At 50.6% G+C, this 26302-nt stretch overlaps 1 protein-coding gene across 1 annotated transcript; it reads right to left on the reverse strand.

Annotated features, from left to right (window-relative positions):
* Nucleotides 1–2336: 2336 nt before the first annotated feature.
* LOC125435565 lies at nucleotides 2337–25497 on the reverse strand. Its single transcript, XM_048501758.1, has 11 exons — nucleotides 25340–25497; nucleotides 16921–16987; nucleotides 15675–15763; nucleotides 13084–13195; nucleotides 12244–12312; nucleotides 11050–11232; nucleotides 8598–8685; nucleotides 7353–7417; nucleotides 4277–4460; nucleotides 2546–2681; nucleotides 2337–2412 (listed from the first exon to the last, which is right to left on the reverse strand). Coding segments are annotated over exons 3-11 (915 nt in total). The 5' UTR covers nucleotides 15677–15763; nucleotides 16921–16987; nucleotides 25340–25497.
* Between the last annotated feature and the right edge of the window lie 805 nt (nucleotides 25498–26302).

Here is a 26302-nt window from a genome sequence, read left to right on the forward strand (position 1 = left end):
GGGGGGGGGGTGGGGGGGGGGGGGGGTGGGGGGGGGGGGGGGTGGGGGGGGGGGGGGGTGGGGGGGGGGGGGGGTGGGGGGGGGGGGGGGTGGGGGGGGGGGGGGGTGGGGGGGGGGGGGGGTGGGGGGGGGGGGGGGTGGGGGGGGGGGGGGGTGGGGGGGGGGGGGGGTGGGGGGGGGGGGGGGTGGGGGGGGGGGGGGGTGGGGGGGGGGGGGGGTGGGGGGGGGGGGGGGTGGGGGGGGGGGGGGGTGGGGGGGGGGGGGGGTGGGGGGGGGGGGGGGCGGGGGGGTGGTGGGGGGGGGGGGGCGGGGGGTGGGGGGGGGGGGGGGTGGGGGGTGTGGGCGGGGGGGGGGGGGGGGGGTGGGGGGGGGGGAGGGGCGTGGGGGGGGGGGGGGGGGGGGGGGGCTTAACAGGGATGGGGGGGGGGGGGGGGGGGGGGGGGGGGGGGGGGGGGGGGGGGGGGTGGGGGGGGAACATCTGGAGTGCCAAAGGTTCGCCACCACTGGTCTAGGGGCAAAAATAGCACAGATTGACCTTTAACATGATTGGTGAATTCAATTGTAATTCTAGACCAATGAGAGGCTGTTGCGTGGGTAGGGAAAAGTATCCCTGATGTAAGCTTTGCTGAGTTGAGATAGAGCTGAGTTCTGTGTGTGTTGAACTTTGTTCTAGCTGAAGAGTTCTGTATAGTACAGTGGTGGCGAACCTATGGCACGGGTGCCAGAGATGGCACTCAGAGCCCTCTCTGTGGGCACGCGCAAACAGAGTTCGTCATGTGGGGGGGGAATTGCCCCCCCACCCACACATCTAGGCTGGCCTGGGCCACTGGGCTCGATTATTAGCATTAAACCTAAGACCTAGTTTTGGGGAAGCAGTGTAGGTAACCCTGTTAAGCCCTGTTAAACCCCACTGATTTTCATGCGAAGAACTTAAGCGCGATCCTTTACCTGGGAGTAAGCTCAGTTGCTGGAAATGGGGCTTGCTTCTGTGTAAACCCTCCTAGGGTCATGAGTCACCTGTTTGAAGAGTTGCAATGCTGCTTCAGAGCAAAGCCACCGACTACCACCAAGCTTACTCCTCAGTAACGCACGTCTCAGAGCCAACCGTTTTTTTCTAAACCAAAACCTCAGTATTCAGGTTAAATTGCCGTGTTGGCACTTCGTAATAAATAAGTAGGTTTTGGGTTGCAGTTTGGGCACTCGGTCTCAAAAAGGTTCGCCATCACTGGTATAGTATAATAGTCTTGTATAGATAGACTTGTGTAACCTTGCAACTGCTAAAGTAAAAGCCTTCCTGTGGAAAGAACATCTTGAGTGGAGAGTATTCTTTTCCAAGAGTGGCAGAAGGTTGCAGTGAGTGCAAGAAGACTAAACCTTCTCATCTTACCAGAGTGACTCCGCTTTAAACTCTGCTGATAGAGATGTGATCACTGGCCACTAGCTTAGAGGGTTTGAAAAAGCAGAATTTATGGAGGACAAGTCCCCCAGTGACTGTTTAATGGAGCCTCCAGCTTCTGAAGCAATTATTTGCCTGAATACCACATAGCCAGTGGGAGGAGAGATGGGAACAGCTATGGCCTTTGTGCCTGGTTTCCTGGAGCCTCTATCTGACCACTGATGGGAACAGGATACTGGGTTAGTTGAGCCTTCAATCTAATCTAACAGCAGCTAATCCAGTGGCCCCAAACATTTTTGATACTGCAAGCACCTTCGGTAGGTTGGCACAGCATGGTTGGCACAACCCAAAAATGGCTGCTGCAGTTTACCATTGGTCACACAGTGAACATTTTTGTGCTGCAGCAGCAACTGCAGCCAAGGCAATGTTTTTAAAAAATCTGCAGTCAATCTGATCTTCAATGGCCAATCAGAAGCCCTGTGAGCAAGAAGCCCTATCTAGTTACACCTACTTTCTATGCATTCTTGGTGGGTATCTGGAAAGGCGTTGGTGGGCATCACGATGCCCTGGGTTAATCTTAGAGTTTAGAGTTAGAGTTTGGATTTATATCCCCCTTTTCTCTCCTGTAGGAGACTCAAAGGGGCTGACAATCTCCTTGCCCTTCCCCCCTCACAACAAACACCCTGCGAGGTAGGTGGGGCTGACAGAGCTCCGAGAAGCTGTGACTAGCCCAAGGTCACCCAGTGCACAGGCTAATCTGAATTCCCCAGATAAGCCTCCACAGCTCAGGCGGCAGAGCGGGGAATCAAACCCGGTTCCTCCAGATTAGATACACGAGCTCTTCCAGCATACGCCACTGTTAACAAAGCTAGTGTCATGTGCCCTCTAGCTTTATCTTAGTTAGGGTCCTGCCACCATATGCTTTCTGGGGCTGCCTCTCTTACAGAGCAGCCTTGGGGATGGTTTGAAGTTCTTTCACCCAGCCTGTACCAGCGTGTCTCTTATCTTGCTTGGTCCTGCAGGTGGAGAGGGGGGAATGGTGATGGGTATCTTCTTCCGAAGTTCTCACTGTCTAGTGCAGGGGTAGGGAACCTGCGGCTCGAGTTCCGGTGCGAAAATAAGAACTATGCCCTTGCACTAGGCTCCCACAGGCAGAGCTGCCCGACCCCATCCTCCCGCTGCCCTGCAGGCAGCAGGGCAAGAGCACCCACTGCCCATGGCCGGCTGGGCTCAGGCCTCTTGAGGTTTCCCCTAAGCCCGCCCCCTGGCCCCGGAGGGCAGAAGCCTTCCAGGAGTGGCAGGTGAAGATAGAGCACTCAGGCACAATTTCTTGCCCACCACAGGCCCAGGGGCCAGGCGCCTCTTCTGCCCGCGGCCCGGCTAGGCCGCTCTGCGGGCTTCCCCTCTCGCCCTGCCCGGGTTGAGTGAGGTGGGCCCTTTCCCGGCGGCAGTAGCGAGGATGAGCTGCCTAGCTATCCTTGCCCACCCTGCAGGCAGCAGGGCGGACACATCCATGCGCTTCTCAGAAGGCGCGGAGTAAAAGGTAAAAAAACCCAATATATACAGTGTTATCTTTATTTTAAATGTCAGAGTATTTCTGACTCCAAGTGTTTTTGCTTTCCATTGGAAGCGGGTCCAAATGTCTCTTTGAGTGTTAAAGGTTCCCTACCCCTGGTCTAGTGTGTGTGTGTGTATGTATGTGAGTGAGTGTACTTTCCTGCCAAAGGGAAAGTACGAGGGGTGTCGGGGGGTTGCGGGCCTGACATATCTATGCTGGGAGATATAATGCTTTGCCTGTTTTAGTGTATCCAGTTCTGACAATATAAGTCAACAGCTTTCCTGTGCTAAATAAGAACGCTGCTTCCAAAGTACTGATTTGTTTATTGGACAAATCTGGGGTTGTGACACCGTGTGGCTGTTTTTAACAAATGCTCCAAATGTTCACAGTGTTTTTAAGCTTCATAACCCTCCTTGAGCTTGCAGGAGGTAGAGTATACATCGAGAAGTCCAGGGTTGTGACAAGAAGAGGAAGAATTTGGATTTATACTCCACAGTGGCGTAGGAGGTTAAGAGCTCGTGTATCTAATCTGGAGGAACCGGGTTTGATTCCCAGCTCTGCCGCTTGAGCTGTGGAGGCTTATCTGGGGAATTCAGATTAGCCTGTGCACTCCCACACACGCCAGCTGGGTGACCTTGGGCTAGTCACAGCTTCTCGGAGCTCTCTCAGCCCCACCTACCTCACAGGGTGTTTGTTGTGAGGGGGGAAGAGCAAGGATATTGTCAGCCCCTTTGAGTCTCCTGCAGGAGAGAAAGGGGGGATATAAATCCAAACTCCTCCTCCTCTTCTTCTTCTTCTTCTCCTCCTCCTCCTCCTCCTCTACTGTAAGGAGACTTAAAGGGGCTGACAATCTCCTTCCCCTTCCCCTCCCCCTCGGGGCTAAGAGAGCTCCGAAGAACTGTGACTAGCCCAAGGTCGCCCAGCTGGCGTGTGTTGGAGTGCACAGGCTAATCTGAATTCCCCAGATAAGCCTCCACAGATCAAATGGAAGTAAATTTGCAGCTACCTTTTGCCCCCACTCCCTGAGTGACCCCTGCTGAATGCCCAGAGGAAGAGCAACAACCTACAGGATCCCTGGGCAGTTTGGCCTGGAGGAAAATTCCTGGGCATGTAAGAAAGAAGTATGTTGGAGTGCACAGGCTGATCTCGTTCCCCAGATAAGCCTCCACAGCTCAAGTGGCAGAGTGGGGAATCAGACCCAGTTCTCCAGATTAGAGGGCACCTGCTCTTAACCACTACGCCACTGCTGCCCCCGGAAGAAGTAGCCACCTTAACGGTGAATTACTAGGATTGGCACAGCAGGCCCGTGGACTGCAACTCACCCGACACTCCGTGGCTCTGGATACTCTGGAATTCGGCATAGAAGACCGCCTTCTCCAGCATGCCCAGGAAGATGACGCCACCGATCCAGAACTGAATGCGCAGGATGTCTCGCCAGTAGCAGGCCAGGAGGACCAGCCAAAGGACCCCATAGAGCACATAGACGATACACATCACCATGTAGAACTGTGAGGAGGGAGGAGGAAAGGAAGGAGGCGGCTGAGGCGGGAGGATCCGGACGGATGCGGTTGCAGAGGCAGGCGGTACATGGTCAACTAACTTTAACATCGGTAAGAAAGCAAGCACTGCATATATTTCAATCTCTCCCCCAATTTTATTCATTCATTTGCTTTCCCCACTGAGGCTCAAGGTAGGGGACATGGAATAAATCTGTACAATCAACAGAGTGGGAAGTCAGAATACAGTGGAACCTCGGTTTTTGTTGGTAATCCGTCCGAAAAGAATCAGTGAAAACCGAAACTTATGAAAACCGAGGCGAACTTTTCCATAGGAACGTAAGAACATAAGAACTAGCCTGCTGGATCAGACCAGAGTCCATCTAGTCCAGCACTCTGCTACTCGCAGTGGCCCACCAGGTGCCTTTGGGAGCTTAGGAATCAATTAATCCGTTCTAGGCACTCCAAAAACATACCAAAAACACGTTTTTTTTGGTGAATCAACATAGTGTTTAATGCTGGAAACAGTAACAAACAATAACACCAGGACCAGCTTCAGAGCCAGTGGACCAATGTTGCACCAGAAAGCTGTCCAAAGAGGTCTGTTTCTGACGCCTCTTTAAGATTTGTCTGAAATGGGGCAAGACAGCTTTGTCCAGCTGATTTTTCTTCACAAACCCCTGCACCTGACTGCAAATCGATGAAAACTGAGACCGATGAAAACCGAGGCAAACTTTTCCATAGGAATCAATGTAAATCCAATTAATCCGTTCTGGAAATAGTAACAAACTATTCTGGAAATTCTGGAAATCCGTTCTGGAAATAGTAACAAACAATAACACTGAAAAAATCGATGAAAACCGAAATCGATGAAAACCGAGGCAAACTTTTCCATAGGAATCAATGTAAATCCAATTAATCCGTTCTAGGCACTCCAAAAACATACCAAAAACACAATTTTTTGGTGACTAAACATAGTGTTTAATGCTGAAAACAGTAACAAACAACACTAGGACCAGCTTCAGAGCCAGTGGACCACCGTCGCACCAGAAAGCTGTCCAAAGAGGTCTGTTTCTGACGCCTCTTTAAGATTTGTCTGAAACGGGGCAAGACGTTGTCATTGAACAAGTGGCAGACATGGCCTGCAACAGCTTTGTCCGGGTGATTTTTCTCCACAAACCCCTGCACCTTACCGCAAATCGATGAAAACCAAGACCAATTTTTCACTGAAAAAATCGATGAAACCGAAACCGATGAAAATCGAAACCGATGAAAACCAAGGTTCCACTGTAGTTTTCAGCTAAAAATGTCAGGAAGAACTCCCCAATAGGGAGAGCAGCTTCTAAGGGGAACAGGCTTCCTCGGGAGGTGGTGGCCTCTCCTCCTCTGGCTAGATGGCCATTTGACAACACCACTGGATCTTGGGATCTTAGCCAGACCACAAGACAGAGGGCAGAAAGAGAGGAGCCAGTGCTTGGCTCTTGTGGAGCAGCAGTGGCGTAGTGGTTAAGAGCAGGTGCCCTCTAATCTGGGGAACCAGGTTTGATTCCCCGCTCTGCCACTTGAGGCTGTGGAGGCTTATCTGGGGAACCAGATCAGCCTGTGCACTCCAACACACTTCTTCTTTCTTACATGCCCAGGAATTTTCCTCCAGGCCAGATTGGCCAAGGATCCTGGAGGTTTTTGCTCTTCCTCTGGGCATACAGCAGGGGTCACTCAGAGAGTAGGGGCAAAAGGTTGCTGCAAATTTCCTGCTTTGTGCAGGGGGTTGGATTAGATAACCCTCGGGGGTCCTTTCAGCTCTGTTTCAATCCAAAAGACAATGCAACAGGATCTGACTTGTAAACATCTGGAAACCAACTAGAGGTGAAGCGCAGAGTACATATTAAGAGGACACGTTCGACAAAAGCAAAAATTACATAGAAGGAGCCCACTTACAGCAACAGAGAGTATGAACCACATGTACTCAGAGTCAACAGCCCCTAACCCTTTACCCCTGCTTTTTTCCTGAACAGTATTGTTGCAATGCAGCCCTAATTGCTGTGCAACCCTCTCCCCTCAAAAAATATTCAGTTTGGCACAGTTTGGGGGAAGCCAGCCGGGGGGGGGGGGGGGGGGGGGGGGCATTCCTGGTGTCTTCAGGCAGACATTTCTGTCCATTCAATTTTTTAAAGAAGTCCGCAGGGCGAAAAAACATTTTTTTTCTTGCCCACGGCTTCAGAAATTCTTGGCACCTCAGCCCCTCTATCCCCATTACAACTAGAAAACACTCTGCAGACAAGCTGTCTCCAGGTCCTGTATCGAAGGACCAAGAGAGTCCAGCATGCTGTGTAAAATCTGGACCACAAGCCATGGAATTCCACCTGGGTCAGCAGGATCTGTGCCACGACATAGAAGAAGAAGAAGAGTTTGGATTTATATCCCCCCTTTCTCTCCTGCAGGAGACTCAAAGGGGCTTACAATCTCCTTGCCCTTTCCCCCTCACAACAAACACCCTGTGAGGTAGGTGGGGCTGAGAGAGCTCCGAGAAGCTGTGACTAGCCCAAGGTCACCCAGCTGACGTGTGTGGGAGCGCACAGACTAATCTGAATTCCCCAGATAAGCCTCCACAGCTGAGGCGGCAGAGCTGGGAATCAAACCCGGTTCCTCCAGATTAGATACACCAGCTCTTAACCTCCTACGCCACTGCACGCTCACCCTCTGAAAAGATGGCGCATGCAGCCCTGGGCCAGAGAAACGAGAGGAGAGGTTCCGGGGGCATGTGAGGTTGGAGTCAAGTTTGAATACAGGCAATGGAAGTGAACTACCGGTCGTGCCTTTCCCGTAGTTCTCCAAGGGGCATTCTTACTGCCTGGCACAACCCACCCCCACCCCCACTGCAAGGAAGACCCCAGCCACTCACCACCATGAGGGGCCACTCTGAGGCTGACAGGTAGAGGTGTTCTGGGTGCTTCATCTCCACGTCAACTGTGGGTCATGATGGGAAGAAGACAATCTGAGTCAACAGTCTCCAAGGGAAAGCCCTTCAGCAGATCAACACACCGGGGTGAAAACAACAATGGCCGACTGGACAACTCCCAACTCTCCCCATAAAAGCCACCACCCAACCGATGCTGGCACCCACGGGCCACCTTTGCAACGGTCAGTCTCATTTGCCTGGAGCTGGGGACTGAGGGTAGTCCGTCGTGGGCAGAGCCCGTCAGGGGGCAACCCTCTCACCAGTGTGATTCAACACCTATACCAGTGGTGGCGAACCTTTGGTCCTCCAGATGTTATGGACTACAATTCCCATCAGCCCCTGCCAGCATGGCCAATTGGTCCATAAGTCCATAACATCTGGAGGGCCAAAGGTTCGCCACCACGGACCTCTACTCTGTCCTCCTGCTCTTTGCTGTTGTTCTTTTGCGACTGAAATATTCTACAAAGAGGGAATCGGAGTTTCTCCAGCTGTTGTGATGCAGCAGCGGAGGGAAGAGTCAAAACAGCTGGGGCCAGAAATTTCCAACACCTGCCCCCATCTTTCTCTGGGGCGTTGCTGGGAAGAAAATCCTAGCTCTGCCAGGGGTCCAAGCACCCAATTTTTAAGGATCGCTCAGCCTTCCTTCCCCCATAATGCGTTTTTTTTCCTCTGCAATTTAGAAGAGCGACATGGACCAGAGACCACGCAACTGACTGTCCGGCCAGATTTCAATCCCACTGAGACATGGACTCTGGCCCTCCGAGGCAAGAGAGGAACGGCCATAGGGTGGGGCAGTGCACCTTCCCCTCAAGAGCATGCCGGGGAATTTGGCAGGCGCTCTCAGCACAGGGACGGTCTGGCCCCAGAGCCGAGAGACGGAGCTACAGTTTGGAAGGCCTGCCATTTGAATCCCTCCTCTGCTACTGACTCATTCAGTAGACCTGAGGAAAGCATCCTCTTTGCCTGCAACACAGCCACAGACAAGAAAACTGGCCTACTCCACAGGGCTGTTGGAGAGATAATAACCACGCTGCATGCACAAACGCCTAGATGCTATCATGCTTAGGGTGGTGGAAGGAAGTCTGGGCAAAGCAATGCTTCTCATGCACAGGCCGCCCAGAAACAAATGCCTCGCCATTCCACACCGAGCCTGGGCCGGAGGCACTTGGGGTCACAGGCAAAACTTACACTTGAGCTTCCAATTCGAGGGGTTTCCTTTGATCCTGAGAATGAAGACGTACGGCCCGTCATCCCACGTGGTCATCATCGCCGGCCGCTGGGTGCAAAAACCAACACGTTCCGCCTGAGCCCAGGGTCCATGGCTCTGATAGCCGCCAGTGGCTTCCCCGACCACTGTCAACCAACCCCCCCTTCCCTCCATCCTATCTCCCCTAAACCCACCCTGGCTTCTGGGACAGCAACCCCACCCCCACAGTTCCTTCCCATGGGATTCTAGGTGTAAGGCTGTGACTTTGTTATAGTTGGTAGTTTGGCCTTGAAGGAGATTCCTTCGCTAAGTTGGGCTGACTGCCCAATACGTCTGTTATCACTTGCTGAACCTTGCTTTCCGTCTGTGTGATATAGCCCTGTGTGAAACCTGTGCTTTCGGTTTGTTAGGTGGGAACTGCTAATTGTTTATGTTCAGCTCTTGGCGGGAACAGAGGCCCATAAAAGCGGCTGCCCGACAAGGGGGGGGGTGGGTTGTTAGAATCTGCATTGCCTGTAGACGATCATGAAAGCCAGCTCAATAAAGAACTATTAAGGTTGCTTTTGGACTGGACCTTGCTGATTCCTTACACTAGGCAGGGATTGTGATTTTTGATTTTTATTTATTTATTTGCTGCTGAAAAATTTCCACCCAGGAAGAAAATAGGTGCTCTTCAGGATAAGAGGACATTGCGGGATATGAGGACACAGCGGTTAGCTACGACATCACCCGTCTTTTCTGGATGAGTTTCCAAGCTAACTGAGAGTTTAAGCATTTATCAACTGTCAATGAACTTTCTGTGCTTACAGTTACTTTCACCTTGGACAGTTAAATTAAAACAGTTACAGAACGGTTAGATTAACTGCTTTTGAATTGAGGTTAAGAGTTTAAATTGGCCTTCTCATCTTGCTTTATCAGATGTAACTCATCTGCACCTGCTGATTGGCTTATCTGCACTAATGTTGGCTGTGTCATGTGAACTTATCAGATCTCGGCAACAAGTCACATTATTCTGACAGAACAGGGAAGGAGAAAGATAACATTATTTTCTTTTTCTTTTTTGGACCCTAACCCTTTCTCTCCTGCAGGAGACTCAAAGGGGCTTACAATCTCCTTGCCCTTCCCCCCTCGCAACAAACACCCTGTGAGGTAGGTGGGGCTGAGAGAGCTCTGAAGAACTGTGACTAGCCCAAGGTCACCCAGCTGGCTTGTGTGGGGGTGTACAGGCTAATCTGAATTCCCCAGATAAGCCTCCACAGCTCAGGCGGCAGAGCGGGGAAGGAAACCCGGTTCCTCCAGATCAGAGTGCACCTGCTCTTAGCCACTACGCCACAACAAATATGCACTCTTGTGACAAGCAAATCAGATTTATCTTGATGAAAGTCTCAGGAGAAGACCAGGTGAGATTTCTTGGGGGCTCACTTGAACTTCCCTAAAAGCAGTGAGACAACAAGCTGAAACCCGATCTGCTTTCAAAACTATTACTTGCTGTAGTATCATTCAGAGGTGCTGGGAATGTGTTGTGAAAGGTTTTCATGGCTGGAATCAACTGACTGTTTTGGGTTTTCCAGGCTGCGTAGCCGTGGTCTGGTACTTTTAGTTCCTAACGTTTCAACCACAGGTCTGGCTGGTATCTTCCGAGGCATGGCCATTTTAACATGACACGCCTCTGCAGATGACAGCTAGAGATGCGGGTGAAATATTAGGAGCTAAAACTAATATTTTTTTTAGCCATGGCCATAATGCCCAGAAAACCCACAATAGCCAATGATAGGAACTTCAATCATTTTACCATTCATCTTCACAGCATTTGTAGAGTCAACTTTTCCATACTTGTTTTTTTGCTTGCTCAATGAAAGACAAAAGTTTCTACAGGTTCTCTGTCTAGTTTGCTGGTTAACAGTTCAAAGAACCGATCTCAACCCCTGATTATTTTGTATTGTCGGAATTAAAGGTTGTTAACCCACCCTCTGACAGACAAATCCTGGAGAAGCCTGCTGACACACACTTTTGAACAGGCAAAGTTTTTAAAAAGTGTTTTGTGCAGGTCCTCGACTCTGCCCCGGTAAGCTGGGCTGCCCCAAAACTGTACAGCTTATGTTCTTCTCTTGCCCTACAATTCTCTTGGACTACAGCCCTCTTGGACTACAATTCCCATCAGCCCCTGCTGATCTGAACATCTGAAGCACCAGAGTTGGACACGTAGATGCCAATAAAGGCCTTGGATTGGAAGAAGGAAGATGAATTCCGGAGAACTCTGCTGCCGCAGTTTTGCACGGGAAAAGCCCTTTACAGTGTTTCATGCAGGTCCTCTAATTGGATGCGGGAGGGAATCTCTCGTTGCAAGGGGGTCCCTGGATCCCCTGGAAAACATCATCCCCCGTCCAACTCCGCAGATGAGCTACAAAGAACCCGCCGTTTGCGGCCACCAACCTCTTTTTTCCCCTTCCCCAGAGTGCCTTGTTTCTTCCCGTCAGCTGCAGAGCCCAGGACCTTTGCTGGGGCTGTCCCCTCCTTCTGCTTCGTGCCGGCCTCTGGCACAGATTCTAGCGTCTCATTGGTCTTCTGGTCTTTTGGCAATTCAGACGTATCCCTCTTTGTCTTGCCAGGTGGGCCCTGTGATCAAAATGCAGAAACCGGCAAAGGTTACAAGAAGAAGAAGAAGAAGTAGAAGAAGGAGGAGGAGGAGGAGGAGGAGGGGGAGGAGGAGGAGGAAGAGGAGGAGGAAGAGGAGGAGAAGGAGGAGGAGAAGGAGGAGGAGAAGGAGGAGGAGGAGGAGGAGGAGGAGGAGGAGGAGGAGAAGGAGAAGGAGAAGGAGAAGAAGGAGAAGGAGAAGGAGAAGAAGAAGGAGAAGGGGAAGGAGAAGAAGGAGGAGGAGAAGGAGAAGAAGGAGGAGAAGAAGGAGGAGAAGGAGGAGGAGAAGAAGGAGGAGGAGAAGGAGGGAGCAGAAGTTTGACAGCGCGCTCTCTCGGTGTCCTGGAAAAGGGGATTCTTCCCTCCCTTCCTAACCCAGAAAGCCCCAGCTGGTGGCAGAGTTCCTTGCCAATTTTTAAACTGAAAAGAAAGCACAGCAGACGGTCTCTGGGGACGGATGAGTCACAGTTGTTCCCATGAGGGAAACACGTTAAATGGGATCGCGAAGGTGGTTGGGAAATCACTGCCACAGAGGAGCAAACACAGGGAAATTAAAAAGGTCTAGGACAGGGGTCTGCAACCTGCGACTCTCCAGATGTTCATGGACTACAATTCCCATCAGCCCCTGCCAGCATGGCCAATTGGCCATGCTGGCAGGGGCTGATGGGAATTGTAGTCCATGAACATCTGGAGAGCCGAGCATGCAGCCAGTGTGGTGGGAGGTCTGGATCGCTCCTGGTCATCCACTGCCCCTCTCCAGGGCAAGGCCTGCATGGAATTCTCCCTATAAGTGGGTAGGCCACTCAGCTCTGAACAAATGTTGCTTGTGGACATAGATGCCCTCAGAATTCAGAGAGGAAAAGTGGGGAGAGAGAAGAAGGGCTTTTTTAAAAATCTCAACCAGTGGGCCCAGCATGAGAGCACAGATCAACACAGAACAGACCTGCCCCCCCCGCCCCCCACCCCCCCAATGTCCAGAGCCTTGTAACTGACCGAATTGGGAAGCTGCGGCTCTTCTGGAGGCTCCAGCTTTACAGGCGGAGGGAATTCCCAAGTACGGAGCTGCAAGAAAAGGAACACAGAAGAGTTGGACGACTGGTATTCTTTGCGCCTCTCACACCACCCTGATTCCTTTGTGCCCCTTCCCACCTTCCACACCCCCAACTAGAGACAATCCTTGATCCCCAATGGAATCAAGTACCCCCCCCCCCTTCTTCCTTTGGCTCCAAGTAAATTCCTTTCCTTTCCCTTAGTCTAGTTTACATTCTCTCCTGTCCTTCTGCCAAGGAAATGACAGTAACCTAGGTGGGTGTCTCATCCCTTCTTTTGTCCTCACAACAACCCAGCAAGGTAGGTTAAGGCTACAAATAAATAACTGGTCTGGGGTCCCCCTTGTGAGCTTTCAGATTGAGCCAGGATTTGAACGTGGGTTCCTGAGACTATAATCTTGACACGCCCTGGCAGTTAACCAACACACTGACTGGTACAGGTCAGAATGTTTCTCTCATTTCTACCTGGATGAAATTTCGGCCTCATGTTGCCCCCCCCCCCCCGCCCTAAACTGGGCAGGCAGGTACAGAGGAGTCCAGAACCTCTTCGCTGGCATCTGCTCAAGTCCTTTCCCTTCCTTCCAACCTACCTGGCCAAACATTCCCTCACCTGATATTGCCTTTTGCCCCCAAACTTTCCTCATCAGCACCTGTCTGCCTCGTTGTGACTCCCGTCAACCCCTCTGACTTGGGGCTGTTTCCCGACCTGCTTCTCCCTCACACAGCGGAATCCCCCACAAACTGAGCCCCCGACCCTGACTGTCTGCTGTTTGGGATTTCTCACCTCATTGAGTTTGTGACATTGAATTGTTATGGTTTGGTAGACAAACTGGCCCCCCCCCCACAACGCTGTCAGTGTATTTGTATCTATCCATGTAGTGCATGGCTTTCTTTTCCTGAAAAAATAAAGGGGAGAGGTGACACAGTTTCCCAAAGAGACCCTTGCCTGAGGCAATCGGTTCTAATCCCAAAGTCAGATTCCAGACCAGTAGCCCAGTAGAGGCTAATACAGGTATTGGGGTATGAGCTTTAGAAACTCATTACACATACATCGGCCTTCACTGGCATCCAAAACTATAAACCATGACAATAATTAAAAGGAGACACAGTTGATTAACATTAAAAGATAATATAAAACAGAACAGAAAACAAAATTAGATAAACGCATATATTATATATTTCACAATATTGAGATTAACACTTATTCCCAACAACGCGAAGGTTTATAGCGCCCTGCAGGAAACTTTTGAAACTCTTTTTGTCAGATCCGGCAATCTTTGAAGGGAGCTTCGACTCACACAAACTCAGACCCCTAAATCTTGCGGATATCAAAGGTCCTTCCGACCTCTTTGGCAGACCGAAGCTGCTTTCTGGAACGATCCCAAAGCCGTGGCTGCTGGAACTAAAGCCCACCTCGAGACAAATGCTTTTCCTAAAGAGTGTAACACATACACAACATTTGCACAAAACTGCCTCGTACTCTTGTTTTCTCCAGCTCGGTACTTTCTCCAGGCACAGCATGGCCTCTTCCACTTGAAGACACTCGGAAGTGAAACAGGGATCGCTGGCTGCAGAGGACCACGTATAACGTCCATTTTTATTCAGTTACTTACAGAAAAGGGATAACCTGCCTCTCCAGAGACCAGGGGCAAGGTGGCTCAAAAAGTAAAAACAACATCACCGTTACTTATGCTCAAAATCAGTTCCTGGTTGCCAGCGTTTCAGCAGTAAAATCCAATGACTAAACTTGCCGTCCGTCAGAAAGTGAGACTGCCAGAGCTTGATGCCAGTAAGAAAAAGAGTCACACAACTCTCCCGTTTGGAGAGGGAAAGGAACCGTTTGAGGACATTCCAATCGCTACCTCTGCTTATTAGGACGGCAGCTACCGTGTTTCCCCGAAAATAAGACAGTGTCTTATATTAGTTTTTGCTCCCAAAGATGCGCTACGTCTTATTTTCAGGGGATGTCTTATTTTTCTGTGTCCTGTTCGTCGGGCGTGCTTCCAAACCAAAACTTTGCTACGTCTTACTTTCGGGGGATGCCTTATATTTCACACTTCAGCAAAACCTCTACTACGTCTTATTTTCAGGGGATGTCTTATATTCAGGGAAACGGGATAACCGGTTTAGATCAGCAGACTGAGTAGCACTTGTGCTCATTCAATCAGTAGGGCTGAAAATTAAGGAGATGCCCTCCTTATATTCATGCTCAGAATTGTTGCCCGCGCAGAATTGTTGCCCTCTTTTGTTGCCCGCGCAGAGGCTATATATTTGACCATCTGCCTACCCCCTCCCGCCCAGGGTTTGTCCACTGGGGGTTGGATCCCAGACGCCTTTTATTATCATTCATTTTTTGTAGGTTACTGCTGCTATAGTTTTAATAGTTTTAAGATTTTGTATTGTTTTTATTGGGGCCATTCGATTTGTTTTATTGTCTTGTTATTTGTTGTTGTACACCGCCCTTCGGGGGTAGGGCGGTTTATCAAATCGAATAAATAAATAAGCAAGCAAGCAAGCAAGCAAGCAAAGTTTCATTCTCAGTTTCTGTTCCTCTGTTTAATTGGGTCTATGCTGCTGTCATGTTTTTATGAAAAGTGAAAATAAAAATTTAAATCGGCTGGGCTGAAAATTAAGGAGATGCTCTCTTTGTTCATGATGAGTCTGCTTTGGTTCAGGAGCAGCAGCGTATAAAATACAGAACACGGAAGATGGCAAAACAAAGAGACTTAGCTGCTTGCTACATTTAATTACAGTTCCCTTCCATGAAACACGAAGCACTCGCGCTGGGGTTTGGCTCTTACGGGAATACAAACAGGAACCTGTAAAAGCTTAGAGGCGGCCTCTTATTTACTCTCCCCTCCACTATTTCCTCCTTTCCTTTCCTGGAAGCCTCTTTTTTCATCCTGCTTCATTCTCTCCTTCTAGTGTTGCCAACCTCCAGGTGGGGCCTGGAGATCTCCTGGAATCGCAGCAGCTCTCTCAGCTAGAGCAGGGGTCTGCAACCTGCGGCTCTCCAGATGTTCATGGACTACACTCTCCATCAGCCCCTGCCAATTGGCCATGCTGGCAGGGGCTGATGGGATTTGTAGTCCATGAACATCTGGAGAGCCGCAGGTTGCAGACCCCTGAGCTAGAGTGATTAATCCCCAGCTTTTGTTATTATGATATACATACTTAAAAACATAATCAAATTAGTTGGTTTAAGGGCAGGCAATTCTTCAACCAAGAATTCTGTTCATCATCTGGCAACTCTAGTTTTTAAGACATTTTCCTGCAGGGATATGTGCCCCCCCCCATGCCCCCCTGCCAAGCCCTTTCACGGCATCTCTTCTTTCCACCTCCACCCACGAAGCCAAGATCAAGCCAGCTACTTACATCTATGTAGACTTCATCGTGACATCGGGAGCTCCGCAGGTAGCAGGTAATGGTCAAGGTCACACCTGAGTCACAGGTCTCATTCAGAACTGCAAAACAAAGCACCACAAGCCATGGATCAGGGAACCCAGGAGATCTCCAGAGATCTTGCTTCTATCAAATCCAGCAGTTCCTAAACTCCAAACAGTTGAACTGCGCTTTTCTTCCAAATAAAAATTGGAAAGAATTTCTGCTTTTACAGTCCCAAATGTTTAAGTTTAACCGAAGAAAGAATCACCCCAACGTCTGTATATCTGAAAGAGTCGCTGTTCTCAGCATGCCTCCTGACTGAAAAGATCTAAGCACAAAAAAGAGGAATGCAGAGACACAACAGGCACTCTCCTTTGAGAGCGCAGAGAGTCGTCCCAAGAAGAAGCAAACACCTTGATCACACTTGCTGCTCTGTGGAGAGCCAGAATGGTGTAGTGGTTAAGCGAAGGTGGATTCTAATCTGGAGAACTGGGTTTGATTCCCCACTCCTCCACCTGAGTGGTGGAGGCTTATCTGGTGAATCAGATGTGTTCCCACACTCCTACATTCCTGCTGGGTGACCTTGGGTCAGTCACAGTTCTCTCAGAACTCTCTCAGCTCCACCAACTCACAAGGTGTCTGTTGTGGGGAGAGGAGGGGAAAAGAGCTTGTCAGCCACCTTGAGTCTCCTTACAGGAGAGAAAGGTGGGGTATAAATCCAAACTCTTCTTCTTCTTCTTCTAAAAGGGCAAATCAGTGCAGAAACTCACACAGAGATGCAGTGGGTAGCTTCTGGGATTACAGGAGCTTCAACTTGTTTCATTGCACATTGTTCTGCAGCAACAGGTGGCTTGGCAGGTCTCCCAGCCAGGTAAATACTTGCCAGTTAAACACAGAATAGTGTGGGAAACTGGAAACATTGGGGTGAGGGGACAGAACTGATGGCCTCTGGTTCTCTCAACTCTACAGGACTTGAGCTGACTGCCCCAACATCAGCACCCGCTACACCCATTCTGGATGCCTTCTCTCAGTAGATTGTGAGCCCCCACCCCCACCCCCACCCCTGGAGAAACACACCAGTGAGCTATTTGATGCTGCCTGCAAAAGAAACACCTTCCCGCCATCCTTGGATCTGTCCTGACAGACCTATCTCCACCCAAGCCCCCTGTCAAGAGAGCCAGAGTCCGTTTGCCGCCACCCTGGCCCTCCGTTTCTGAAGCTTACTGAAGCGACTTACACTTGAACGTCACTCCGGTCCCATTAAACATCGTCTTGGGGAACACAAACACGCCCTCGTTCGGGCCCTGAAAGAGAAGCACAAGGTCAGGACCGGCGGAGAGGGCAGAGAAGCCGCGGAAGAAGAAAAGCAAACATCTATTTCATTTCCAGTGGAAAGTCACCAGCCTCCCAGCTACCGAGAAGGAGGATGAGGGAGGAAAAGGCAGCCTTGGCCAAAGGCCAGCACAGGACATGAACAAAGGCACGGAAAAGAATCAAGGCGACCTGATCCTCATGCTTAATTCCCCCCCAACCCCCCCCCCCCCCGGCAGTTCCGTCTCCAGAATCTTTGGTCAAAAAGATCCCGGGCAGCAGATTTTATCAGCCCTAAGATTATAGGCAGCTACTGCCAGGCAAAGCTGATTTGGACGGATCAACGGTCGGACTCGGCAAAAGGCTGCTTTCTGCCTTCACACTAGGAAGCTGCAAGTTCAAATCACCTGTCAGACACTAATTCACCAGGTGTCTTCAGGGCTCAACTAAAAATGCCCCCCCCCCCCCAAGCCTCAAGAAGAGAAGGGGCCCAGGCGACAGCAGTCCGGAGGCACGGGGGCCAAAGACTGGCACAAGAGCAAGATGGATGCCTCTCAGAGAGGCACCTTGGGCAGGAAGGCCGTTTGCCACTGAACTTTCCCCCTGTCCCTAAGGTGTGCCTGGCTGGACTCCACTGCGTCACCGGCCGAAGGCGATTCAATCAGCCCTCTGGGCAGACTGTGACTTACCCTCTCTGCACTCATCCCAGCAACCAATCCACGGCACTCTCTTGGGTCCTGACAACCCATCAAATCTCTCCTACAACGGTAGTGGGGCTTATCTCTGGAGGGGTTGAGTCTGCCTACCGGGGTGAGGTGGACCGGTTGCTCTCGTGGTGCAGGGACAATAATTTGGTCCTTAATACCAACAAGACAAAGGAGCTGATGGTAGACTACAGAAGGAACAAGTCAGAAATTCAGCCCTTAGTTATAAATGGGGATCGAGTGGAGCAGGTGGCCAGCTGTAAGTTCCTGGGTGTTATGATTAGAGAGGATTTGACCCGGGGCGTTCAGACTGCCACGGTGGTTAAGAAGGCCCAGCAGAGATCATATTATCTCAGACTTTTACGAAAATAACAACCAAATGAAAAACTGCTGGTGACCTTCTACCACTGTGCCATAGAGAGTGTCCTGACATACTGCATCTGCGCATGGTTTGCAAGTTGCACAGTGGCAGATAGGAAGGCGCTCCATAGGGTGATCACCACTGCCCAGAGGATTATTGGCTGCCTTCTCCCCTCTTTGGGAGAACTCTATAATTCCCGCTGCTTAAAGAAAGCACAGAATATTCTGAAAGACCCGTCTCACCCTGCATACACTTTTTTTGAAATATGACCATCTGGCAGACGATACAGGATCATGAAAACAAGGACAACTAGGCCCAGAGACAGCTTCTACTCTAGAGCTGTGGCTATGCTGAACTCCACAGTGTCGCGTTGACGTGGCTGTGGCTGTGTAGGGATGGTTGGATGGGAATTGTGGGTTTAAGAACATGAGAACTAGCCCATCTACACTTTACCCCCAACAAGTTGGGTTTTTACTGATCCCGGAAGGATGGGTCAATGTCGAGCTGGCTAAGTGAAGCCAATTTCTGTCGGGATCGAACTCAGATTGTGAGCAGAGCATTGACTGTGGCATCGCAGCTGACCACTCTGCGCCACAGGGCTCCTAAGATAAAGGAGTCCAAAATTCAAAACAAATCTGGCGAAGGGAGTTTGGACTCTGAAAAGCTCATACCCAAAAACTGTGTGATCTCTAAGATGCCGCTGGACTCAAATCTAGCAAATTCTCCCATGTGCAGAACACCTTTGATAACATAATTTTAACCATGCACCAACAACTTTGTCCCCTCGCAAAGTTCCACCATGTGACGATATAGTTGGTGTTTAATTCTTCACAGAACCAACTTGTAGATTTTACTTGTCAAAATGGAGAAAATATGCCCCTGGGATAGATGGCCTCTACCTTGTGCTCTCATGCAGAGTAAAACTAGCAGAAGCAGATAAGATGAAGAAGAAGAGTTTGGATTTATATCCCCCCTTTCTCTCCTGCAGGAGACACAAAGGGGCTGACAATCTCCTTGCCCTTCCCCCCTCACAACAAACACCCTGTGAGGTGGGTGGGGCTGAGAGAGCTCCGAGAAGCTGTGACTAGCCCAAGGTCACCCAGCTGGCGTGTGTGGGAGTGCACAGGCTAATCTGAATTCCCCAGATAAGCCTCCACAGCTCAGGCGGCAGAGCTGGGAATCGAACCCAGTTCCTCCAGATTAGATACATGAGCTCTTAACCTCCTACGCCACTGCTGCTCCTGGGAATGGCCCAGAAGTCTCACCGATCTTGAATGTCTTCCCCCACCTTATTCGGTCACAGGGACAAGCGGCTTGCCTACCTGAAGGCACAGTGGTGGGATCCAAAAATTTTAGGAACAGGTTCCCATGGTGGTGGGATTCAAACTGTGGTGTAGCGCCAATGGGGCTGGGCGGGGCACGACAGGGGCATGGCCAGGCATTCCTGGGCGGGGCATTCCTGGGCGGGGGCTGTGGCAAGGATGCAGCCGGGCTGCATGCCGAGTCCTCCATGGGCGGAACTTGAATGCACGCACATGGCGCATGAGCTGCCACGCACGCCCGGTGCACCTCCTGCTAGGGACTTTGCTTCCAAGTTCTCTGGCTACTACTGCTGAGAGGAGGGGCGTAACTAAGGCAAAAATCATGTGGCAAAATCACCAATGAGTAACCCCCTCTCAGCACACACAAATAATTCATAACCTACTCTCGGGAACCTGTGAGAACCTGCTGGATCCCACCTCTGTGAAGGCACCCATTTCAACTCTTCACACCTGCACCTGTAGCAGAAGGTAAGAAGGAAGGGGACTGGCATTGACTAGCCTGGGGAAAGGAAGGGGGCGTGACGGCCCCAGGTCTGGCACAGCCCTTGTCTGCAGACAAGTAGGTTAGCCTTCTCGGCTCCAGAGATGGTATCAGACGGTGCGGTTAGAGCCAGCGAGAGCAAGTGAGGCGCCCAGGGTTTCTGTTTCCTGCGGCTGCTGCTGCTCCCAAGCCCTTGCCCAATGAGGCCGATGCTTTTTGAAACCTTCTCCTCCGAGCAGCTGGAGCGTTTGCAAAGACAAAGCGGAGCCGCCTGCATCAAATGCAAAAAATCGCCACTCCTACTCTGAAGCGGATCCAAACAGCAATGGCCCCGGTGCTCTTTGGGAACAGGAATAGTAGGGGTCCTTTCCAGGGAAATGTGTTTGATGTCCATAGATGCCCATCACTTCCTCCTTCCTCCAGTTCGTATGTTAGCCCCTCGTCCCTAGGCTTCTAGCAAAGCAGCAAACTCTGTTCCCCACCCACACAAGTCTCGGTTCTCTTCAGCACGCCCTCTAAAGACCAGATCTGCACTGCTCCAGGAAATGCCTCCCGCAAGGCAGAAGCTCTTTCCAAGCCCAGCCACCTGCATGCAAATTATTTCCTCCTCTCTCTCCTTTCCTCTCTCAAAGAGGACGAGGCCAGGCTACCCAACAAAGTTCCTGTAACGGGTAATCTGAGGAAGTGTTTGCAAAGCATTCTTTCAGCTCTTATCAGAATAAGAACATAAGAACAAGCCAGCTGGATCAGACCAGAGTCCATCTAGTCCAGCTCTCTGCTACTCACAGTGGCCCACCAGGTAGGTGCCTTTGGGAGCTCACCTGCAGGAGGTAAAAGCAATGGCCTTCTGCGGCTGTTGCTCCCAAGGAACTGAACTGTTAAGGCATTTGCAATCTCAGATCAAAGAGGATCAAGATTGGTAGCCATAAATCGACTTCTCCTCCATAAATCTATCCAAGCCCCTTTTAAAGCTATCCAGGTTAGTGGCCATCACCACCTCCTGTGGCAGCATATTCAAAACACCAATCACAAGTTGCGTGAAGATGTGCTTGAGACGGGATATGCCTTCTGCTGCGCCAACACAAAGCCACAAGTTGCGATACTGTACTTCCTGGCAGTGTTGTACATGCGCTTAGAATACCTGCCTTGCTAAATCCAAAAATACCTTAGGATCTGATTAGGGATGTGCATTCAATAAAGCCAAACGGAGAAGAAAATTGCCTTTTTCTTTACTGTAGCGAATAATTCCAACCCCAAAAAAGTTCAGCACTTTCCGGGATCAGTTCAGGATTGCTGGCTACAGCAGTAGAAGCTCCTTTCAAAAGAAAAAAAAAACCACTTTGTCTCATTCACAGCAAACTCCACAGTATTTTAAAATTTAAATCCTCTCTCCCTTCAGTTCCAATTTTATGGGGCCCCATTTTTCCACTATTTGCATGGCTATAAACTTGGACCCACAATCTTTACCAAGCTTGCGGAGTTTTCTAAGAGTCATTAGAAGCTATACTAAAAAAATTGGCACTTCTACCCTAAAACACAGCACCCCAAAGCTTCGGAAAGATTCCCCATAAGCTGTAATGGAGCTGCATTTTTTTGGGGGGTCAGTGCAAGCGCTCCAGCAGAAAACAAGGATCTAGGTTTCTCTGTGCCACTATATTGCTAGTACCAGCCAAACGCCTGCGTGAATACACGGAGCTGCCTTCTGCTAGATCAGGGGTCTGCAACCTGCGGCTCTCCAGATGTTCATGAACTACACTTCCCATCAGCCCCTGCCAGCATGGCCAATTGGGATGGGAATTGTAGTTCATGAACATCTGGAGAGCCGCAGGTTGCAGACCCCTGTGCTAGATCAGACCACCAGTCTATCAAAGTCGGTGCTGCCTACTCAGACTGACAACTGCTCCCCAGGGTCTCAGGCAAAGAAATGTTCCACCTGATCCTTTTAGCTGGAGATGCTGGGGACTGAACCAGGAGTCTTTGGCTCATTCCGCACATGCAGAATAATGCACTTTCAAACTGCTTTCAATGCTCTTTGAAGCTGTGCGGAATAGCAAAATCCACTTGCAAACAGATGTGAAAGTGGTTTGAAAACACATTATTTTGCGTGTGCGGAAGGGGCCAAAGATAGTGGAGTCGGAAGTGATTTTATTCCATTTCTGATCTTGCTTTTAAATAAAGATGGAACTATGTCTTATTTCTATGTAAGTTAGGTAGGAACACACTGTATTAGGTAGAAAGTAGGAATTGTAGCTACCTTTTGTATTTGTGTCTGCATGGAACCTCCTTGGCTCAAGGCAGGAATGCACCCCTGCTCCACCTGGGCATGTCCCTTTCATTTGCTAAAACCATGGATGGACGTTGACAAAAGGGACCCCGGAAGCGCCTCCATCTGCCTAATCCCACCAGCAGGCAGATAAGGGTGCCGTCGTCATTAAGTTTTGTTTCCTGACCCCAAGCACCCAAAGGACTCTTTTGTGCTTTTCCCGCCAGTGCCTACGTCATCGCCTTGCCCTGCCTCTGCCACGAAATTCAAGAAGGGACTGCCCACTGGACTCCAATTGGTTCCTATGTACTTGTAGAGGTATGATTGTTGTTATGTATTTTGTGAATGAATGGTTGTAGGCTGTCCTGTATTCCCCCAGACTCCTGGGTGGGAGAAAGTGTATATAAGTTATTGTAAAGCTGCTAGGCACCACACAGTTGCTGTGGTGCGGAGGTGCTGACACGTAGGTCAGAATCTCAATAAAACCTTTTTTTATTTCACTATACTCGCTGTGTTGGGTCCCGTTTCTGTTCCTCTGCGCTGTCGAGAGCTGGTTGCTCTGGAGCTATTAAAAGTTACCAGGCAGTGCGGTAACATCTTCTGCTCGACCACTGAGTTGCAGCCTCTCCCCAGTCCCTCACAATCAACACTGTCTACTCGGACTGGCAGCCGCTCTTCAGGTCTCAGGCAAAGAAAGGTCCTTCATACCACCTGCTTCCCAATTCTTTTAACTGGAGATGGTGGGGACTGAAGAAGAAGAAGAAGAAGAAGAAGAAGAAGAAGAAGAAGAAGAAGAAGAAGAAGAAGAAGAAGAAGAGGAAGAAGAAGAAGAAGAAGAGGAAGAAGAAGAAGAAGAAGAGGAGGAGGAGGAGGAGGAGTTTGGATTTATATCCCTTTCTCTCCTGCAGGAGACTCAAAGGGGCTTGCAATCTCCTTGCCCTTCCCCCTTCACAACAAACACCCTGTGAGGTAGGTGGGGCTGAGAGAGCTCCGAGAAGCTGTGACTAGCCCAAGGTCACCCAGCTGGCGTGTGTGGGAGTGCCCAGGCTAATCTGAATTCCCCAGATAAGCCTCCACAGCTCAGGCGGCAGAGCTGGGAATCAAACCCGGTTCCTCCAGATTAGATATATGAGCTCTTAACCTCCTACACCACTGCTGCTCCTGGATCCCTCCCCACTACTAAGACCAGCCGGTGAAATGGAAGGAAACCTTTCTCCTCAACAACCTGACAAACCTAAAGAGAAGCCATGATGAGTCACAGCAAGCAAAGTATTTGGCAATCGTCTTTTGTAAGAACTTTATGATGCAAGTGGTTACGTTTGAGCTATTAAAGGTACACCACGGTCATAAACTTTCCGGTTAAAAAAAGACTGGCACGGTGTTGGCTTGCATGCTGCAAGTGGAGCGGAGTAAAGAACTTCTGTGCGTGCAGGAACACACCCAGCCATTTGGGAAGATGCACATAAATGGAACACACCAGCCCCACCAATGTCTACATCTGAATCGCAAGTGTATTTGCAGTTTTGTGTGCCATTAAAGGTTAAATTGAATTGTCTACAGCTCACTGCAGAAGCACCTTTGAGTCTCCTCTCAAGGGGCACAGAGACTCCTTTTCCGTTCCAAAGAGCCTTGCACACAGACACCCCCCCATACCCCAGATATTTGTCAGAGCAGGCAGAGATGCTTAGCAACAGAGTTGGAATAAGCGTCCATCTGCACCGACACCGTCTCTCTCAAGCATACTGCTTTGTTTTGCCACGACTGTTTTGCCTTATTGGGTAAGGATGAAAATGCTCCCATTGCATTCACATACACCCGTCCCGACCCCCAGAACAAAGGTAAGGTGGGCCCTGTACAGAAGGCCAAAGTGCAGGGAGAACTGATGTGCGAAAAGCTGGGGAGCAGAGGGAATCGGGTGTACTTGCCGGACCCGTTTGCTGGATTTAGGATTTACGCTGTGTCCAAGATGAAGACCAAGGAGGGACACTCCAGCTCAGCCCTCTAAGTTAGTTTTTATTACTGTTTTTAGACTATTGTAAGTTTTTATCAAGTACTTTAAAGAGCTATTCTGGGCTATTCTTGTCCAGTTACTCCTGACGCAGGAGCAAGTGCTGATGGACCTCTGATACAAGTCGAAGCCTGAGATGAGGAGTTAGAGCAAGATTGTTATTGTTGAAGCCAAACTGCTTTTAGCTTATCCCATCCTGCTGACGAGTTGCGTGCCCAGGTCACTACTGTGGTGACTGTTTGATTCAGGCATGAGGGAGAGGGCTAGGCCAGGAGTCTGCAACCTGCGGCTTTCCAGATGTTCATGAACTACCATTCCCAATTGGCTGTGCTGGCAGGGGCTGATGGGAATTGTAGTTCATGAACATCTGGAGAGCCGCAGGTTGCGGATCCCTGGGCTAGGCTGACCAGAGGGTAGGATAGCTGGTGACGCTCACCAAAGTGCAAACACTAGGATAATCAATGTGTGCCTGTGTGAAAGCCACAACCCCCACCTCCTGGCCTAATGCTCGTGTGCTCGATCAATGTGCAGAGGTTGACCTTAATGCATCGATTCGGTACAAGGGCCAGACCAGCAGCCACAGCTCTGCCACATAGATTATCCCAGTCTTTGCTCTTTCGTATCTATCCAGTCTGTTAGAAGCCACCCTTATTTCCATACCCGCACCCCACTATCAGCATCCACAATTCCATGTACCGGCCACACTACAGTCTGCAAAGACTGTGAATACCGACAATACCCATTTTTTATTTTATTAATTTATCTCTTTAACCTTTCTCTCCAGTGAGGATCCAAACTGGCTTACATCCTTCTCGGAACCTCAATTTCATTCTCTCAACAACCCTGCGAGGTAGGTTAGGCTGAGAGCACAGCCCAAAGTCCTCATTTGAACCCACATCTTCCAGATATTAACCTGACGCTCTAACCACTACGCTCTCCTGGTTCCTACTAGATAATTTCATCACGAGTGTTAATTAAAATAACAATAATTCCTGTTATTAATAATAATGTTGCTCCACCCCTTTATGCAAGCCTCTGCCCATAAAACTTATTTTTTTTGTCCCGTGCTGATCCAGGGAAAAAGAGGACAGGAGGGAGACACCCCCCCCCCACCGGGAGGGGGGCATCAAAGGATTGTGAAGCCCCGCCCCTGCCAGTAGGCCCCTCCCACCCAAGTGACGCCCCGCCCCCCTCCGCCCCACTCACGCTGATCTCGAGGTGCCACCGGCCGGGCTCCGAGCCAGCCGCGCCGGCCACGTCCGGCCCCGCCACGGCCGCCAAGGCCAGCAGCCCGAGCTGGAACCGGAGCCGCGTCCTCGCACCGCTCCATCCCGCCGCCATCCTCTTCCGGAACCGGGAGTCACGTGGCCGGGCAGCCGGGGGCGGGGCGGAGGGGAGGGGCCGCGGGAAAGTGACAGTTTTGGGCGCGACGAAGTCCGGCTCCGCCCCCTCCTCTTTGCTGCCAGGGATCGGGTGCAAAGAGCCTTCTCCGGACAGGGACGGAGAGGGCGGGAAGAAGGTCTCTCCGCGACCTGCCGCTGGCTGCCAACCTCCCGGCGGGGCCCGGATTTCTCCCAGCATTGCAAGGACTGTGTGTGCGCGTGCGTGTATATGCATGCATATATGCGCTATGCATGGGGATACTACAGCATATGTTTGTATGTTACAAACACGCGTTCGCGTTTTTGTATGTTACAAACACACGTTTGTATGTTAGAAACACATACCTGTTATACTATCCCCATGCATAGCATATATACATACATACATATACCCACATATGCATGCATGTTATACATGATACATACATATATACATGTGTGTGTGTTTCCTCCCTTGCACTGGAGGAAACGGCAGCTTCGGAAGGCGGAATCTGGACATTAACACACACACACACCCAGCTCGCCGCCAGGCAGGCCGCAAATTTCCAGGAATTGCCCCCAATGTGAGACGGCCACCCTGTCGAGACCCCGGGAAAGCTGGGCTGGTTGGCAGTTCTACCCTGGGATTGCTCAGCAGCAGGGGGAGGCACTCTGCACACGCTCAGAGCCCTTACGGGAGGGTCACGCTTTGCACGTGTTGAGGAACTCCTGGAGCTTTGGGAGGGTGAAACGAGGGGTGAGGGGACGGGCCAGTGGGGGAGCCGTGCCATCGGACCCACCCTCCAGA

The sequence above is a fragment of the Sphaerodactylus townsendi genome, linkage group LG06, assembly GCF_021028975.2.
Source record: "Sphaerodactylus townsendi isolate TG3544 linkage group LG06, MPM_Stown_v2.3, whole genome shotgun sequence".
Taxonomy (NCBI): Eukaryota; Metazoa; Chordata; class Lepidosauria; order Squamata; family Sphaerodactylidae; genus Sphaerodactylus; species Sphaerodactylus townsendi.

Excerpts from the sequence above, each read along its gene's own strand:
- LOC125435565 (XM_048501758.1), bottom strand. Across the intron at positions 11,233-12,243 it reads AGCCGCAGCTTCCCAATTCG|GGCCCACCTGGCAAGACAAA; the intron begins GTCAGTTACAAG and ends TTTTGATCACAG. Across the intron at positions 7,418-8,597 it reads CTCGAATTGGAAGCTCAAGT|TTGACGTGGAGATGAAGCAC; the intron begins GTAAGTTTTGCC and ends CATGACCCACAG.